The 18,685-nt window shown below is 39.8% G+C and overlaps 2 protein-coding genes across 4 annotated transcripts in view; both read right to left on the minus strand.

The window, feature by feature from the left end:
- Nucleotides 1-3,214: 3,214 nt before the first annotated feature.
- LOC134210261 (putative uncharacterized protein DDB_G0286901) lies at nucleotides 3,215-4,564 on the minus strand. The gene has a single exon (XM_062686304.1). The coding sequence runs from the start codon at nucleotides 4,562-4,564 to the stop codon at nucleotides 3,215-3,217; it is 1,350 nt and encodes a 449-aa protein (XP_062542288.1).
- Nucleotides 4,565-4,609: 45 nt separating this feature from the next.
- Nucleotides 4,610-18,685, minus strand: part of LOC134213340 (LIM domain transcription factor LMO4) — a 113,682-nt gene continuing 99,606 nt past the window's right edge. For all 3 annotated transcript variants that reach the window (XM_062692326.1, XM_062692324.1, XM_062692325.1), the window contains one exon: nucleotides 4,610-4,970. In XM_062692326.1, coding sequence (XP_062548310.1) covers nucleotides 4,610-4,970 — 361 coding nt within the window. The remainder of the gene's footprint in view (nucleotides 4,971-18,685) is intronic.

Here is an 18,685-nt window from a genome sequence, read left to right on the forward strand (position 1 = left end):
CGATCCATACACTTCGGCCACTGAAGGCTTAGGAAATAACTAGACCTTTCACTGTGGAAAACCGCGCATCATCGGCGATCGTACTACAAATACTGCATTTGGATACTGACCTATAACTAGAGTAGAACCGAGGACCCCAGCGACTGGTACCGCTTTGACTCAACTCCCGAACATGACTCATATTCCTAACAGTAGCGTTTTACCAATTTACAACGGTTTTCCGTACTTAGGACACATACTGAGGATTAATATTGTAAAAGAATTCAAGGTCCTATGGAAATAATTACACGAGTAATGGTGAAATGGTCATTTAAAAGCGAGAGTTTGGAATATGAGTCATGTTCGTAATTTGAGTCAGAACGGTATAACGTATTCAAAACAACAAACAAAATTTTATCTGTTTTTCCGATAATGTCATTTTATAATCATGTCATGTTTGACCACATGTTAGATTATTTAAAAGACAAAAATACAGAATCGCCGTCTTCGACCAGTGTGGTCGCACAGACTGAACACTTAACATCTAGCATGAGGCAAATGACAAGACATTCACACAACACCCAGTGGACCAGTGGTTACCGGGGTTACCGAGGTGGGAATTGAACCCAGACTCCACAGCACTTGCGTCTAGACAATTGACGTCGCTAACCGCAAGGCCACGAAACCCATAATTGGCCGTGCGGTGTGGTTTATTGTTACTTCGTTATTCGTTTCGTGGGTCGGTTTAAAAATAATTCGAAAAATGTATTTGGAGGTCCCTCGGTTAGTCCAGTAGTGGTGTTTCAGACTTTTTCATCTTTTCTACTTGGTATAGAAGGGTGGTATATAGCTCAAAATGCAGTTGGAATAAAAAAGTACTCTACTAATGTTGAAATATATTCATCAATGGCTTTCTTTCCGTTCTTATTGCAGTTATCAATCAAACATTCATTCTTCAAGATACTTTTCTTTATTTTCGACCACTTCTAGCAGGACGCGGTTCACGCGTCAGAGAGATTTTCTATCGTGGTATTTTTGCTCTTCTGTTTGCTCCATGCAATAATCAATAATTGGGTTTACTCATTAGTCAATAATTGTAATAAGTCATTTGATTTATATCAATAGCTTTAATAGTATGTATAATCGAATGGATTTAATTACAGAGATGGCTTCGCACCAATTTAGTCGAAATAATTTACAAGGTTCCCACACTTTTCCACGAGCAGACGACACCCGGCATCGTGGTGGGAAAATCGTTCCTCTTCATGAGTGTCTCGATGATTTTAGCTTTGAGTTTGGATGTGGTTCTGAGTGAGTGTTTTGATTCTCTTATTAGATGTCTTACTTATGTAGCGAGTAAAGAGCTGACGTTTTATTCTGTCTATTAATGGCTATTGTTTCAGTTTTGTGTAGCTTCGAACGATTGAGTGTTTTCTCTTTAGAAAGAACAAATTTGATTACCTCCTATGCGTATGTTTCTCGTCGTCACTCGTTTCCAAGCTCGGAGGGAGGCTTTATCGATCCGATATTGTTTTCTATTTTACAGCTTATTTGTTTAAATAATTTAAACGATATTTTTGTTCAGAAGGGGATACCATTTGTCCGTGCCTGGTGCAAACTCCCGGTGAAACATATTGGAAGAGTTCACGTGGCGTGACATTTCGTATCCTAGATCGATTTACTTTACCTTCACTCATCCTATCTTCAATATAAATAATCAACAAACAAAAAAATACAAGATGCAGCAATGTTTTGGTAGAGTTGTAGTAATTTCTACATTTTAATCGATTCGTGTTTTTGTGTTTTTCCTTTTCTCTTATCACCTAAGGACTATTCATTAGGGTTCGGTTTCTTTATACAAGCAAAGCTTATCACTAATCCTCTGTATTCTGTTTGAGTTTCATTTTGAAAGTGTTTTTTTTCTGCGTGATCTTGCAACTGTGTGAATGCTTCTTCGATAATTTTACTAGCTCAATTCAAGAAGAATTGCTTTCGTTTAAAGTTCTCTGCGATACTCTAGTAGTGGTAAGGTGTTTACTGTATGTAACTCACAACGTCTGTATTGTTTACATTATCCATTTACGTTCAACATCACATTGTGTTTCCTTTAACTAAACAGTTTGCTAACAAAACAATTATCCTTACTTCGTTATCGTGCCAACCACCACAGGGTTGGAGTTTCTAAATCCGGAGGAGATTTTGATGAAAAAGTGAAATAAAATGGCACATTTTGTATGACGAGCAAGTTATATCGAGTCTCGTGTTATTTTTTTCCTATTGACGGGAAGTAGACTTTGAATTGATTTGTTTTGGACTGTTCTATGTACAATTTTGAACTAACGTTCAGATCACTGTGTATGCAATATTCAATAATGTCTCAGTACATTGGGTCCTTATTCGATAAGAACACCTGAAATGTAAGTTAAATATAGACAAATAATGACCGGAGCATCATTTTTATTTACTATTCGTAATTGATTGCCAAGAATTATGAATGTTTATCATCTATTATTTTCTTATTAAAAATAAGCACATTTACTTTTTGTGTGGCCTGAAATGGCTGGAGCGAAATAGGGTAGCAGCGGCTTTTCATGGATGCGTATGCACGTCACGGAGATCTGACAAGAAGAGGCCGAGTCATAGCTTGCTGGTTACTGTTATTGACACCCTAAGGAGTAAATCTATAAACACACGTATGAGGTAACGCACTTCTGATCATGTAGATTGCACAAATCCACACTCACATTTCTTATCAATATCGTTGGCGCTCCACTTTCTAGTAAAAACAGTTTTCAAATCACAAGAATGCGTCGAACGTGTTTTAAAAAAACACAATACTACGATGTTCATCTGTTTCGCACATCAAGGTGTAATTTTTGGTCGCAAGATATTAATATTTACCGTTAAGTTGACATTGGTTCAAAAATAAGTATAAATAATAATGCTGTTCAAAACTATTATGTAACTGTGACAAGCTCATTTAAAATTGGCAATAATAGACGATAAGCTTTGATCATTCTAGCAAACAATTATATATGCCATCTAATGATTTATCAATTTTTCCTATCTGTGTTACCGGACATCGCTGGTGTTCTTATAGAAATTGGACAGAGTAGTGTTGGTACGAAAGGATTTCACAATTCGAGATTTGAAGCAGACGCATGGTACTGCAAGCTTCCGATTGATTTTAAAATTGCATTCAAGCTCCTGTTTGCACATACAACCAATTTTTCCTTTACAGAATGGTATACCCATCGTCATTTCCCTCGTTGTCGGGATCGTTCAGGTCGGTATTGGTGAGCGACGAGGTGCCCGTTAATGGTGACGATAATTTATCGTTATCGTCATCATTATTGCCAGGTCCGGTAGCAACACCGCCGTTCCCACCGGCAAGCGAACTCATCTGGTGATGGAACGGGTGATGGCCACCACCACCACCGCCGCCGTGATGCTGCTGGTGGGAACCGAGATGATTGTGGCCTTGCTGCTGATGGTGATGATTATGTGGATTATTGTTATTATCGTTAAGTGTGGTATCAGTATTTGGTTCAATTTTATTAAGATTATTATTTAAATTATTCATAATTGAGCTTCTTGCCATCAGGACCGAGTCGGCGGATTTGATTAGATTGTTGCTACCGTTGTTGGGTGGGCCATTGCTCATGGGGTTGCCGGCGCTGCCCACGTTTCGCATTGGGTTGAAATCAGCTAAGCTGTCGCCGTTGTCCATTTTGGGAAGACCGCCGCTGCCACCTGTACCGTTGGTGTTAAAATGATTGGCATACATGGCAGCGGCCACGGCTGCTGCAGCTGCGGATGACGATTGATGAAGATTCATGAACGCGAGCGAGCCGTTCCCAGCGGAACCGTTGGCCATTGAGGCTGTGGTGTTGGTTGCAGCGTTAGCGCCAGTCGAGCCTTGCGATGCTACCGAGCCGGAAGAGGTTGAGGGTGGAGGGGTGTATAAATCAGCTCCATTGCTACCGCTTAGATTAAACATTTCCTTTTTCATCTGTTGATTGGACGTTGGCGTCGCGTTGCTGGTCGTTCCCGATGCCGTATTCTGATGAGACTGCAACTGATGCTGTTGGGCTACGACGGCCGCCGCTTGTTGCTGTTGGGAAGCATAGTCGTAGCACGGTTTCAACAGACCACCCGGATTTGGGTAATTGAACTGATTAAATTTGGCGGCATGCGGATGGCCGGCGAAATTTTGCTGCATTGGGTGAGCAGCACCGGGTGGCAGGATGCCATCCGAATGTTGCAACAGTTGCTGATAGCTGCGTGCTGCGTGGTTTGGGTATTCATCGATATTACTCAGCTTTCTCATCAACCCCATCTCTTTGCCGTAGAGATGACTGTACAGAGACTGCTCGGTGGTGTTATTGGGCCCGACGTTGTTGGGTCCATTGGTGACCGAGTTGTTACCGGGATTGTTCATATGGTTGGTCTGAATCGGTGGCAGAGGCGAGGAGTTGAGACGAGCCAGGGCGAGATTCCGTTGGGCGGTAATCTCCAGATCGTCTAATAGGGCAGCCGGTGCCGTCGCGGCTGTCCTGGTGCTGGGCGTCTCGTCAATTCCCATCGGTGGACGTTTCACCTTGGGCGGACGACCCAGCCGGGGTCCATCTCAGTCTCGCGACCGCCGGGGTCGCCCAACCTTGCCCTTGCGTAGCGGAGGATTCGTCTGGGCGTTGGAACTCTTGACCAGCTTGTGCCAGTCCTGTTCGCACACTAAACTGCCTCCCAGCATGTAGTACCGGTCACCTTGCATCAGATGGCACCCGCACTTGGAGCACTGAAAACACTTGATATGAAACACGTGATGCTGCGGGACCGATTGACCATTGTTATTGTTGTTATTTGCCCCGTTCTGGTTGCTGGCGTTGTTCAGGTTGTTGTTTATCGTCGTTTGCGATGTCGTTCGCATCACAAATTCATTGGCGGGTATCGTTTGGTGGCAGGCGGAGCAGGCTCCAGTTCCGAATAACCTGAAAGAAAGGAAAGAAAATGGTGTTAGAATGTTGATGTGGTTGGGAAGATAGTTTTTTCAATATGTTAGTGCATTGATAAACGGTCTTTAATTTGACAGATATATTAAAAATGTTGATAACAAAAAACTCATACAACTTCATGATTTTCGTGATTAAATTATTATAGTTCGACTGAGATCCGTTCGATTGAAAACCGGTACAGTTCCCCTAATTGAATAATTTTCAGACTGGAAAAGACAGAAGATAAGAATTAGTGATTAAATGTATTAATGTTCACCGTGCGTTGCTATTCAACGAGAAACAAACTTGATTGTTCAAAGTTGTCCATCGTACAAATAATCCGAATTTAGATGAATTCAGTATTTCTGCAATTGTTGAATTATCCAAATCTGGCGTTGTTGGATGGTTCTAGAATTCTGCTGAAATTCAATAATCTTTTTGCAACACGTTGCATATAACAGCTCACTTTTTCTGAACTCATCAGACAGTGACATGGCATTTTTAGGAACGATGAACAATATCACAAACTCCTCCACTCCTTGCCCTACAAGACTATAAGAAGTGGCCGTTTGAAGGTAACAATGATCAAACAACCATAAAACTGGTGTGCACCCATCTGTATCGTAGACATGGTGGCGGCTGCTGCGACGTTGGCTTAGAACAGTGATTAGACATGTATATGTGTCGTGGTCGAGTGTATGTGCATACTCTTCCTCCAACTTGAATCGGAACACACTGCCGGTACCGACAACGACGACAACGATGATGATTTTCCTAATGATCGTCGTTACCATGCAGCAGCAGCATCAGCGTATGTAGCTATTGAAGCGGGTTTGCCGCTGGGTGAAGTGGATGTCGATTGATTGCCGGCTCTGGCGATAACTGACTGAATCCCGTCCGGAGATGAAAGGCACATACAAACACATACACACGTACACAGCACTTCCAACGCTCGCCCAGGATGGTTGAGGCCAGTCTGATGGGATGGAATTTGTGCCAATATCGGAATACTCCGGAAGTGGGAAGCGTGGCGTGGGCGGTGGAACGTCGGGGCGGCGGCAAGTAATTATTACAATAAATTCAATGCTCACTCAGCTATGAATTATTCAAAATGTTCTGTATTAATTAATTTACCTATAACGAAATGAAAACGAACTCGGGTAACCAATTCAATTATTATTGGGGTAGTGAAATGGTGGATGGCCAGCCAGCGGTTCGAGAATGTTGAGTTCCTGGGTGTGAGCTCTGATGATTCGGCAGACGAGATGGCGGTGGGCGGACTTGGCTGAATGGCACCGGTCCGATCCGGAGGGGGATTAGAAACGATGAAAGCTCATTGGCGTAAAATTGGGACTGACACGAGGGTTTTGTCTGAAGTTGGATATTTTTGGAACTGGCACTAGTTCGCCTATGATTTTGTTTTCGGAAGGCGGGGAGGGGCTGTGCAGAGATATTTTGCAAGACTAATTGGTCAATTTTCGGAACCATATCAGTGCCGGGGAGTTTAATTAAATTGGAGTGTGAAATGACTGGCACAGTTTAATAAACAGATGAATCTTTGTGGAGAACCGGCTGGGGTTGTGTTACCAGGGTTACTAGTTTCGGATTGTGGCACGCGATAATTATCCGGTAGGATGTGGAATTAGGTTTAGATTTGGTTTTGCAGTCCAACCCAATGACAAATGTTGATGAAGTCAATTTGTGCGTCTGAAATTATTTAAAATAAGAGAAGAGGAACGGCTGCAACATATTATACTGGAACTTAATGAATTTCGTCATTTTAGATCCAATTTAGGTTCAATCAACGAGGAACTGTCAAATGAAGCCAAATGTACCTTACCTGGGAGGAAGAAACAGATTAAAAAATATGTACGTCAAGCCGAGCCGAATTCTAGAAGATTCAAAACTGTCGGCAAGAAAAAACGTCGATTATTTTTTTCTTGTTGAAAATTTAATTGTCGCCTGACTGTCGTAACCAAGCCAAACCGTCATTCAATTTTCTTTGTTTTTGTAAAAACTCAGCTTTGGACACTTGTAAACCAACGGCGTGTTAACGCCTCAAGAAACGAACACTGGATGATATTTTTTTTTTCGACATGAACGTGAAATCAATGCAAATCATCCCATCTCATCCCACTGACTGTGATTCAATTTCAAATTTGTGCATATTTTCTTTGTTAGGCATGCTTACACTTCTCTTGCCTACTGCGATTGAATTTAAAATATTTTTTTTGCAATTCCTGATCATAATACCTGGTTTACAGTTCGCATTTGAGTGATAAAACGGCCTACTTTTCCATATCAAATGGGTGCTTTAATGGTCATTATGCAACCCAAATGGGTTGCATATAATCTATTATAGCACTCATTTGGGTACTATAATGGAAAATAAGCATTGGAACATTAGTTACATGACCACATTTTGCTCAATTAGCTTGGGTGAGTGTTCAAATTGTGTAATCTCTGTGTCGCGTAATAAATGAAATAGTTTAATGGACATGACATCAAAATTTCCCAAAGACAGGTTTATCTATCGCTTTATGGTATGTCGAGCATTCAATATGTCACGATAACATGGAATCTGTTGGTTTTCTGCAGCAACATGATTTTTTGGCCAGATTTATCATAAAACGTAAATCAGACAGTACCATTTTGGCCCAGATTTATCATATTAAAGCCCATTTTTCGTCTTTGCGAAAAATAGCGTGTACAACTCGTTACAAAACTCGATTTTTTCAGCACTCGTAGTATTTATCCAACTCGGCAAGCCTCGTCGGATAAACGTACAACTCGTGCTGAAAAAATCATCTTTTTGCAACTAGTTGCACAAACTACTATTACGTTGTTTATTATTTCTACTACATTATTAATACACTCCATTATATATTCTCCACATTGATAACAGTGTTTATAGTATCCAAAGTTACCTCCCAGTACCTTACCATCTTAATCATTTAATAAATTAATATCAATTCAGCTTAGTTTTAACGAGGGATGACTCAACACAATCATAACTTGTGGACGCTTTTAATATTATTACTGTTTCCTTAAATGTTATACAATTAAAATGTATTATGTGCAAAATTAAATTCCTTTCCCATCAGCAATATTGATTTCACGTTCAAAAGTGGAATAGGTACGCGCTTTTCATGAGTTTAGGTTTTATATTTTATTTACTTTCGAACTGGGCGTTACGCCGCCGATTTCCGGTCAACAAGCTTTTATGCCGAGATCTTAGTGAATGTGACATTCCTTCTGCGGAAGCATACTGGCTTTTATTATCAAAACTTTTAAAATATACTGAGTCACAGCTGTTAAGAATCCGCTTACTGTCAGAAAGCAAACCTGTATTTTGTTGAAACACGGAACTGTTTGCGATAATCACCTGATAAATTCGGTTTCCAAATGATTCATTCTGTTGGCCATAGTGATGCAATCGATAACTAATCCTATTCGACAGATAAATCGATTTCATTCGAATTAGTAGGCTTGTGCGATAAGGAGAAAACTCGCCAAATGGCCTTCTATGTTTTCGATGCAGTTTATGCCGATAAGCAATTATTGTTATTGTGCATTCGTATATACACGTAGTTGGCTGGGAAGTACTTCAATTTTGACATTTTTGCAACACATTGGCGTCTTATCATGTTCGTTTTTTTAATGTCCAGAAATTCCAAATAGGAAAATGTACAACTTGAAATAGAACAAAGAACTTGAATGGCCGACTCGGTGGTTTGTGTTGTTTTAAATACGTATTTATCTCTGCGTCTCCACAAAGCCAAGGAAAGGAATAAAATTTAGTTTGTAGTTTTAGTTGTTACACATTAAATTGTTGTTACACAATAAATTTGAAGAATCAACTGTGGAGGATTACGAATTACCGAAACGACGCGCACCGATCCTTCTAACTTTGATCAATTTTAGGGATCTCCCCATAAGTTTGAAGGTAATTCTGAATTGCGTTCGATGAACGTTTAAACTCTGAAACTAGTTGGGAATTTTGTTTTTGCCCAACTTTACGTCCCGCGTCGTTCAAATACAATGATACAGAATCTTTGCGTTTGGCCAGCTTCTTTCTATTCATTTTCTATTCATTATAATAATTAAATACCAAATTTTCAAAACGACTTATCTGCTTTTGTAAACAAAGACAGAAACGTCGACTTGACAATTCTGATAGTAGCCCCATACTAATGCAATTTGAAAAAAAAAAAACACAATTTCCTATTTCGCAAGTTTATGATATTTCAAGCAGTAACATTCAGTAACTTCAATTCCATGGAAAATATCCAAAAAAGTGTCAAAATCGATAAAAAAAATGAGCCAATTTATTTTTTTCTCGGGGACAGGTCTTCTTGGTAAGTCATTTTGTGTTTGCTTCGTATTCGTAGACCCTTTGTTCATGGCATTTTCCAAACGTAAACATAAGGCTATTTGTAGAAAAAATTTTACCGTCACGGCTGCCTGATGATGACTGACAACTTGTTCTTCTTACGTTACACGGATAAAATGGTAACCGAATAATGCAACGATTATTGGATTGACGAGACGGACAAATGGACACAGTGGACTCACGGTGAGATGGACCAGCAACGACAACAACAATGAATAATCAAGTCGAGTCAAGTACGAGACACTGAAGACGGCCTTACTGTTGAGGTCGAAATACGTATCTGTCAAGATACAATTAAGTGGTGGAATTCAATGGGATTGTATAAACTCGTCTTATGACAAGTGAAGACATTCCACTAAAAAGCTCAAAATAATTTTCTTATCAATGAATAATGGAAAATCTAATGTGGATTCTGGAGTAGAATACCATATAGATCTCGTATTCAACCATTTGCTTAAATCTAGGAAGACCCCAAACTGTTATCGCCATTTGAAAGTCTGGGAATATAAAAAAATTGTCCTTCAAGGTTTTCTGTAAAAAAAAAACCTTAAGCTCGTTCATTTTCGCTCGCTCTAGAGAAGTAAAAGTATCGCGGTCTTTAAGGATTTATCGTAAAAAAAGGTAAATTAAAATGTTTTTTGATAAATGTTGCATTAGATTAACGTTTGCCATTCGCGTTGAACTTCCAGCGCAATAACGATTTTTTTTGTCGAGTAACGAGTGTCCGCTGAGGCCCGTCTTTCAAGGTAACTAAACGGAGAGGGTTCCGAGAGCACGGTCCCCGTACGTCGCTAAATATCGTACGTAGGACCGAACCCATATCAAGAGTTAGAAGCTTTCTTTTAGTCCTCGCCCGGTGAATTGGAAAGGTACGTGAAACCGGGTCGTAAGAAAAAAGTGGGCTACTAGCTCGAGGGAATGGTATTCCGTACGCTCTCGAGCATCGAAAATCGGAAGTTTTCCGTCCAGCCGCCACTCCCTCCGCATCTATAATTCGGCTATTTTGCGCACGAGCTCACACCGCCATCTTGTGGAGCGGCGATTACCCACTGGCAAGCCACCGGTAACTCGCACGCGAGAGTGGCGCTAAAGCCACCAAAGTTAAATAAAACCTCATACGATTTTGCGAACGGTTACAGTAGGCCCTTATCAGTTGTTGGCCAAGAATTTTCAAATGACAGTTGTGCGTTACTTCTGTATCGAATGGTATGCCTTTGAAAACGCGAGAGCTTCGATAATTGGATTCCATGAGGAGTGCCCTTAAATTAGAGGATGGAAAGGGTATGGACTCCATTTTAATTTATAGCAATTGCTTGAACCAGCAGTGTTGTGCTGAATCATTCTAAGACGATAATGATAGCAATTTTCATTCGAGATGAGATGAGAACAGTAGGCGAGTTGTAACCGGCGATAACTTCTCAAATTTTGGATTCAAACGATAATATCACATAACTATCATTCAAATTTAGACCTTACATATGTTAACACTCTTCTATTTGGCATTATGGTTTCGTGGTGGATAGAAAAATAGTACAAAAAGTAACGGTAAGTGCTTCAAGGATACGATTTTCAAATGATTCTAATAACGATAACTACTAACTAATAAAAACTAGTTTTTATTTTTTGGTATTTCAAAAGTACATGTGTGAGTGTTGATCAACCTCGATTTTATGAAAATTTGATTTTTCCATCCCTTGCTAGAACATGATAAGTAGTATAGGGAGAGATACAAAGTAGGAGAATGGAACGAACCTGGGATTGAACTGAAGACCTCCTGCGTATGGCAAAAGTGGTAGCCCGGTAGCCTCCAAGCCCGTTTAGGTATCGTAAAAACATATATTCAAGAAAAATGTTTTTCATTATGGTGAAATAATTTTACTCGTCTTTCTCTTTGTTTTTAGTTTCTACCTCCACGTAATTAGTAGACTATAACAAGCTCGAAATTCGTTTGAACCCTTATCGACTTCTCGCACTACTCAAATACGTTCTCTAGTTGGCATCTGAATCGTTATATTTAACGATAACATCAAAACTTTCTGAACTACTGTTGCTTTCAATTTTCAAAACAACTCCTTGCCCGTATTTAATAGGACAAGGCCAAAGGTGCTGGTTGAAAGAGATGGCGCCACAACATTTGTAGTAAAATGAATTTTCTTGTATGGACAAATGGCCCGTTCTCACTAACTACGCATCACAGCGATATGTGACCTAGGTAGAAAAGCTACAAATATTTTTCTGATTTTTTATACCCTTATTGCATTTTATAACTTTAAACAATAAATGAGATCTGATTACAGTTCCATACTAAACTCGAGCGGTTTACTACAAATTTCTTTATGACTACTCTCCACCTAGCGTGTACAAAAGTAACATTCATAACTTACGCCATTCAACAACAGTTGTCACTGCTGTATATGCAAAATCGCATTGATATAAATACGCAGCATCGCCACCTCTCGTCTGATAGTGTCAATATTGCAATTTCTACCAGCAGGTGTATTAGTGTTGTTGGAATGATTTGAAAGAGCCTCAAGCGGAATTTTAGCTAGAATGCCACTGGTCTCGTCCTATTAGCAAAATGAGCCTCGCAACACCCAGCCTGGATCGTTTCAACTTCAACCCACCCCAGCAAGGAAACCCTCGCCCAATGGAACGCAAGATTATCAAAGCTTTTTTTCGCAAATAATTGCTGTTACGTGCAGAAAATAGCTCATCGCCGTAGTCCGTCGTTCGATGGCAGAAAATCCTTCCTTTCCAGAACTGGGTCGCCTTTCCTTCCCCGTGGCAAAAGCGATAATTAAGTCATTGTTTGTCTCTAATTATGCATGCTCCTATACAAACACTATCCCCCCGGTCGCTCGATCGTCCTCACCCTGTCATCGGTTGGTCCTATCATCGTCACCCGGAGACACCGACCGAAGTGTGAAAGTTAAATTTAATTCTTCTCCGGGTTTCTTCTACGGTCGTCACCTTCCCCGGTCCCTCCCTCCAAAGCGGATGGTGGTGTCCTCTCGGGACAGTCTCCCCCGGCGCAGTCTCGCCAAAGTTTAGTGTCTTCATCGGTTTCATCCTCATTAGCAATATCCTATAGTTTCAAGTTTAAATAAACAGCCAACAAGAGCTGCCGCTCCGACAGGACCCTCTCGAAGCTTGGGTTGTATGTGTGCGCGCGCGTGTGTCCCGTTCCATCCGGTGTGGACAAAAGGGAGCCTGGTTCTCCTCCTGTGTCGATCTGAGCGGCATCCACCACTAGCTCCGTTTGGCAGCTGTTAACATTAATTACGTCAATGTTGGACGAATAAAGGTGAGCTTCTGGTCTACACAATGGCCCACCAGCACCGGTCCACGTTTCGCTAGTTGAATGCGCTGGCGAGCAAGGGAGGGGAGGCTCTAAGAGGAGCGATCCGCAACTCATCAACGTCGATTACGATGAGAAGGACGTCGTCGAACGACGAGGCAACACAGTGGTATAAAAGTCGAAAATTTGTAAAATACCCAGATTTTTTTTAATACTAAGACTGAACATTATGTTTACATAATCTGCGTTTCGTTATAAATGTATGAAACAACAAACAAAAGAAAATGTAATTGTAAAAAAATAAAAGAATTAGTCCGACCACTATGCACCACATTCCCGCTGTATATGGTTTGCTGTAGTGCTCTAACGGATAGTCCTGTACAGGTCGTCATCGGAGCCATGCACTCGGGATCCCTTGGGTACTAAGTAGTGTAGAATAATGACGACGACGACGACGACGACGACATTGGCGGTTAGTGGCAGGGGTGGGCTGGCTTAGTTGTTCCAGAAACGGTTCGCTATCTATACCTTTGCACACACTCTTACTCATGGCCCTATCATGCATGTAGCCGCCGCCGGCAGTGGCGTTGAGCACTATCGAATATCAAGCCCTGGAGGGAAGTCGAAGCCTGCCATTGAGCGAAATGGGGCTCGGGAGCAGTCAAACTGTTGTGCACATGTTGGTGTGTATGTGTCGTGTTTCCGCTCGATGGTAATTAATTTGTTAATTAATTAATTAATTAGATAAGTTAATTAAAGGAGTATACGGCAGTTGGTGGACCCGGAATGAAATGCGTGGCACCGAGGGGAACATCGAAGCGTGCACATTTTTATAATTGCTATACTTGTATCGGTCGCACGTCGTCGTCAGCACCGGCAGTGGATCATTATTGGGAAGGATTATATCGACGGTGGTGACGACGCGACGATGATGATAATGATAATGAAGCAGAGCGAAATATAAGTGGTGGGTAGGTTATCGGATATAATGAGAGAGAGACTGATAATTAGTGGGCAGAAAGTGATAAGTAATTCAAGGATGAGGGAAAAACACGATAAGATATTTTTTCGAGTAATAATCGTTTTAATTAAAAAAAGGCCGCCTGGCATATGGCACAAGTAAGTTTCAGTTCATTTTTATATGCGATTGTATCAATATCAGGAGTCAGTACATCGGTGGCATTTTTGTGCATCTTCTAACCTAGTCATTTTTTCTAAATTGATAATATGTACGACTAAAACATAAATAATTTACAAGGAGTTTATGAACCGTACGTATTTCGAATGTTCAAAATTCAGCAGTGTATTTTCTATACAATATACTAACTGAAAATTCATTGCAAATAACACAAGCAGCTTTTCGAAATTTCATCAGGAAATTTCTTCTAAATTTCCGTGAAAATGGTTGACTTTTTACGGGAAATTGGTTAAGTGTCCCACAAGAAGTTCTTCGGAATTTCTACGGGTATTTTTTTTAACAGATCGTTCACGTGATTCCTAGAAGATTCTTTGGAATATACTTCTCGGATACCAAGATTTTTTTTTCGGATTTTTACGTAGCTCGAAATTATTTCAGAGTTTCTGCGAGATTCCGCGAAAAAATTGCTGAGTTTCCAAGGTAGAACATTTTTAAATTCCCTCCCCAGTTCTGTCTACAAAAGATTCTTATTTTTTATATTAATATGTTAAAAATACATCATTAGCTAAAACAATGATACATGAATCAGACAAGTTGGAAAGATGGATTTTTTCGGTAGCATTATTAGATCAGACTGATTCAACCTTTGCATCCCAAACCAATTTTGCACCATCAAATTTAAATGATGTTTTTGACCGATTTGTTGAAAAGTTTCAGTCATAGATCAGAAATAATCATAGTTTCAGAGGGTCGAACGATTGGAGTTGTCAGTGCTACGGCCACAGATTCATCTTCCGGGACTCGCACCGTTTCAAAAATTACAAAACCTTCGAAAAAAGCGTGAGTGATCCAGGACCATGCGAGTACCGGAATATTAATACGGAATATACGGTCTGGCGGGTGGCCATATAAGATATTTTGGACTTTTTGTCTGTTATTTGTACCAACATTGGTTATTCATAACCATATCGTAGAAAAAAATGTTCCCTAACTGTGGACATATATAAGAATTCCTTCAAATAGCTCATGAGCCATATTTTGGTCGGCATTTTTTTTTCGCGAATGAGTCAATTGAAAATGTTTGTTTATTATGTTTGGCACACTGTTACCGCGTCATGGTGTCAGAGCGTAAAATAATCGAAATTTTTTGGTGAACTCCACCTTTCTTCACTTGTCAGCTCACTTCCAGACACATTCATAGTCGGCTCTGGACTGTCAATATTCAGTTGAATATTAGTCATTGAATATTTATGCATTCAGGCGATAATATCGTTTAAATTTACGCTCGTTTTGGCATTCCCTTTATTTTGCATTACTTTCGTGTAAACTTCAACAACTTTTTCTATCTGTGTAGTTTCGACGCTCTTCTGGATCCACATTATAGTGAACTCAAGTTTATAACCAAAGAGTTTATGCGTCAAGATTAAATAGATTAACTGATGTCGTCAAACTGAAAAGTATACACCTATAGGTGTGGACTCTGTCTCATATATCATAGTGACAGTTCAATATTAAATTATTAAAAAAAAACCCTGCTTGCAAGTACCTTTACTTTTGATAGATTTATGCTTTGATGGTTTTGCTGGGTGGCACCAGCCTTTTTCGAGACCGGGAGTTTTTTAAACCTTCGAACTGGCACTTTCAAGTTTAATTCGATAAATGAGATTGTGTTTCGATAAATTGTGTGTTTTCATTCGGATTCTGATAAACTTTTCTCTCAAAGGACTTTAGCCGGCCCTGTAAACAATTGTAATTGACAGAGTTAAAATCTATTTATTTAATTTCACCCAAAATTTACTTCTCCCAGTTAATTTGGTCATGTACAGCACTTTACTAGTGCTAATGGCCGCCACAATCGAACTTTTAATAGTGTAGAAACAGTTTGAAGTTTAGCTTGTGTCGTTTGATATGTTTCCATCATCATAATGCTTAATTCATGATGATGGTGGTCGCTGATGGCCATATTGAAAATAGAAAAGCATTTCCAAGTCAGTGAAATTCTTAACTGAAATTCACTTTTAGACAATATTTACACCTCGTAAAGGACCTTTCAAGCAATTGGTTATAATTACAAATATATTGGCGAGGAAAATCAATAGATTAAGTGGATATTTAGGATATCGATGTTATAATCATGTCCAATTTTATGGCCCAGAACTACAGAATTTTGTCGGCGAAAATAAATAAGGGAGAGACATAATTGGGTTAATACCGCGACAGGGGACATCATGGAAGCCTTGGTTGATTCGAAAGACAATTTTACTCAAACTCCAGGACAATTTGGAGATCTTACAACATCTCATATGCCTGGATTTGAGACGCAAGTGAAATGCAAATACTCGGAGGACATAAAAGAGTTTATACCGCGGCTGGGGACATCATGGAAGCCTTGGTTGATTCGGTAGACCATTTTACTCAAACTCCAGGACAATTTGGAGATCTTACAACAACTCAAATGGCTGGATTTGAGACGCAAAAGAGAGCTTAATACTCGGAGGACATAATTGGGTTAATACCGCGGCTGGGGTCATCATGAAAGCCTTGGTAGATTCAATAGACCATTTTACTCATAATCCAGGACCATTTGAAGATCTTACAACATCTCCTATGCCTGGATTTGAGACGCAGGTGGAAAACAATTATTCAGAGGACATGACAGGGTTTATACTGCGACTGAGGACATCATGGAAGCCTTGGTTGATTCGATAGACCATTTCACTCAAAATCCAGGACAATTCGGAGATCTTAGAACATTTCATATTCCTGGATTTGAGAGGCAAGTGAAAAATAAATAAGGAAGGGACATAATTGGGTTAATACTGCGGCTGAAGACATCATGGATGCCTTCGTTGATTCGATAGATCATTTTACTCAAACTTCAGGACAATTTGGAGATCTTACAACATCTCAAATGCCTGGATTTGAGACGCAAGTGAAAGATAAATACTCGGAGGACATAATTGGGTTGATACCGCGGTATGGGACATCATGGAAGCCTTGGTTGATTCGGTAGACCATTCGATTCAAACTCCAGGACAATTTGGAGATCTCACAACATCTCATATGTTTGGATTTGAGTCGCAAGTGAAAGACAAATACTCGGAGGACATAATTGGGTTGATACTGCGGCTGGGGGCATCATGGAAGCCTTGGTTGATTCGGTTGACCATTTGATTCAAATTCCAGTACAGTTTGGAGATCCTAGAACATCATAATTTATTATCACATATGTTTCGTATATAGTTTACATTTATTTTAACAAGTTCACAGTAGACAACCTGCTTGAAAACATTTTCTGAAACTTCATACATCCTGTAGTATAAAGTGGTTCCTAAAGGTACCGAATTATCATCGTATGCATAGTAGGGATGCTCAAAATGTGTTCTTATGTTCCAGGTGATGTCTTTTATGTGCTATTTTCTGATTTCCATCATTACTATATGAATAGATATCATTTTTGGTAATGAAATTTAAGTATTATCCAAAATCGCATTTTCCTAAACCCGTTGCTTTACTCCCACAGCTCTAGTGAAAAATTGAACACCCCCAGGTACTATATTTTGCAATGTCCAGAAACTAGAAGAGATGGCTAAGAGGTTGATGAAAAAAACTGAGAAAATCGGTTGAAAAACCACTGAGATATAGTCATTTGAAACTTTAGTTACAACGATTTTCTGCACGAATGTATCCGCGTAAGTTTTTTTAGCGAATCAATCCTAGTGTTAAAGGCTTTCTAATGTTAATAAGCCCGTATAGCTCACTATTTGTCTCAAGTTTCTTCAGACATCTATCAAACTGTTTAGATATGGGGCCGTACACTAATTACGTAAGCATTTTTTCGAGGTTTTTCAACCTCCCCTCCCCCCGTGTAAAATTTTTCAAATTATTTTTAATTAATTAATTTATTTATTTATAAGGAGCGTAAGAAAATGGCAGATTTATGAGGGGGGACATAAGTGCTTACGTAATTAGTGTACGACCCCTATCGACAAATCTTAACAAATATTTGTTCTAGCTTGAGCTTGAGCTTGATTGACTGCTCGTAGTTGCTACTCCATTATGACCAGATCTGCTGTTCTTGCACAGGGAACCAACAGATGTTTGCTTGGGACTAGCACACATCTTCAATGTACAAGTACTGGTGATCTCATTTGTTAGGTCACACTGGCGCCTGCCACGTCAGAATGCAAGTCAATGAAGGGAAGGGGGAGGAAATGACGATGCAATCACTCGCCCACTGCAAGCCGAATATACCTCTGCGCTTGCCACGAGTTCATGCGAAATTTGTTGGAATTTTTGAATTAGGTTCGAGAGGCAGAGGTCCGTCTTGGTTAACGAGCTGCCAATGTGATAGATAGGAGAGGGCAACTGATGGAATTTCTAATTGTATGAAGGAAACGAGCTCTATAGTTCATTTCCAATTCTAGCAGATTACTGTCAGAATACTCAAGTTGAAGGTATAGGAATAGTAATGGAAACGGTATGGAAGTCCATTTCCAGTTCTAGCGATTGCTAGAACATGAGAAATATAGAGAAAGATACAAAGTAGGAGAATGGAACGGACCTGGGATTGAACCCACGACCTCCTGCGTATGAGGCAGAAGCACTACCCAAGCAGTACCCAAGCCCGCTTCATCTTAACAAATATTTGTTATAGTGATAAAAACTGTGCGGATAACTTTTCCCGGGCAGAAGACATGAACAGAATAACAAAACATGATATGGACTTCATTGATATAAGAGATAAAACAACAGGCAACAATATCAAACATTTGCACCGAAATATTATTTAAAAATTAAGATATGTTATGGATAAGAACAAACTAATGGCACATAATATTGATAACTTCTTTCAAATAGCATAACTTTATCTCCTCATGATA

The sequence above is a fragment of the Armigeres subalbatus genome, chromosome 2 (assembly GCF_024139115.2).
Source record: "Armigeres subalbatus isolate Guangzhou_Male chromosome 2, GZ_Asu_2, whole genome shotgun sequence".
Taxonomy (NCBI): domain Eukaryota; kingdom Metazoa; phylum Arthropoda; class Insecta; order Diptera; family Culicidae; genus Armigeres; species Armigeres subalbatus.

Coding starts and splice junctions, on each gene's coding strand:
- LOC134210261 (XM_062686304.1), bottom strand. CDS start 4,564: ATGGGAATTGACGAGACGCCCAGCACCAGGACAGCCGCGACGGCACCG.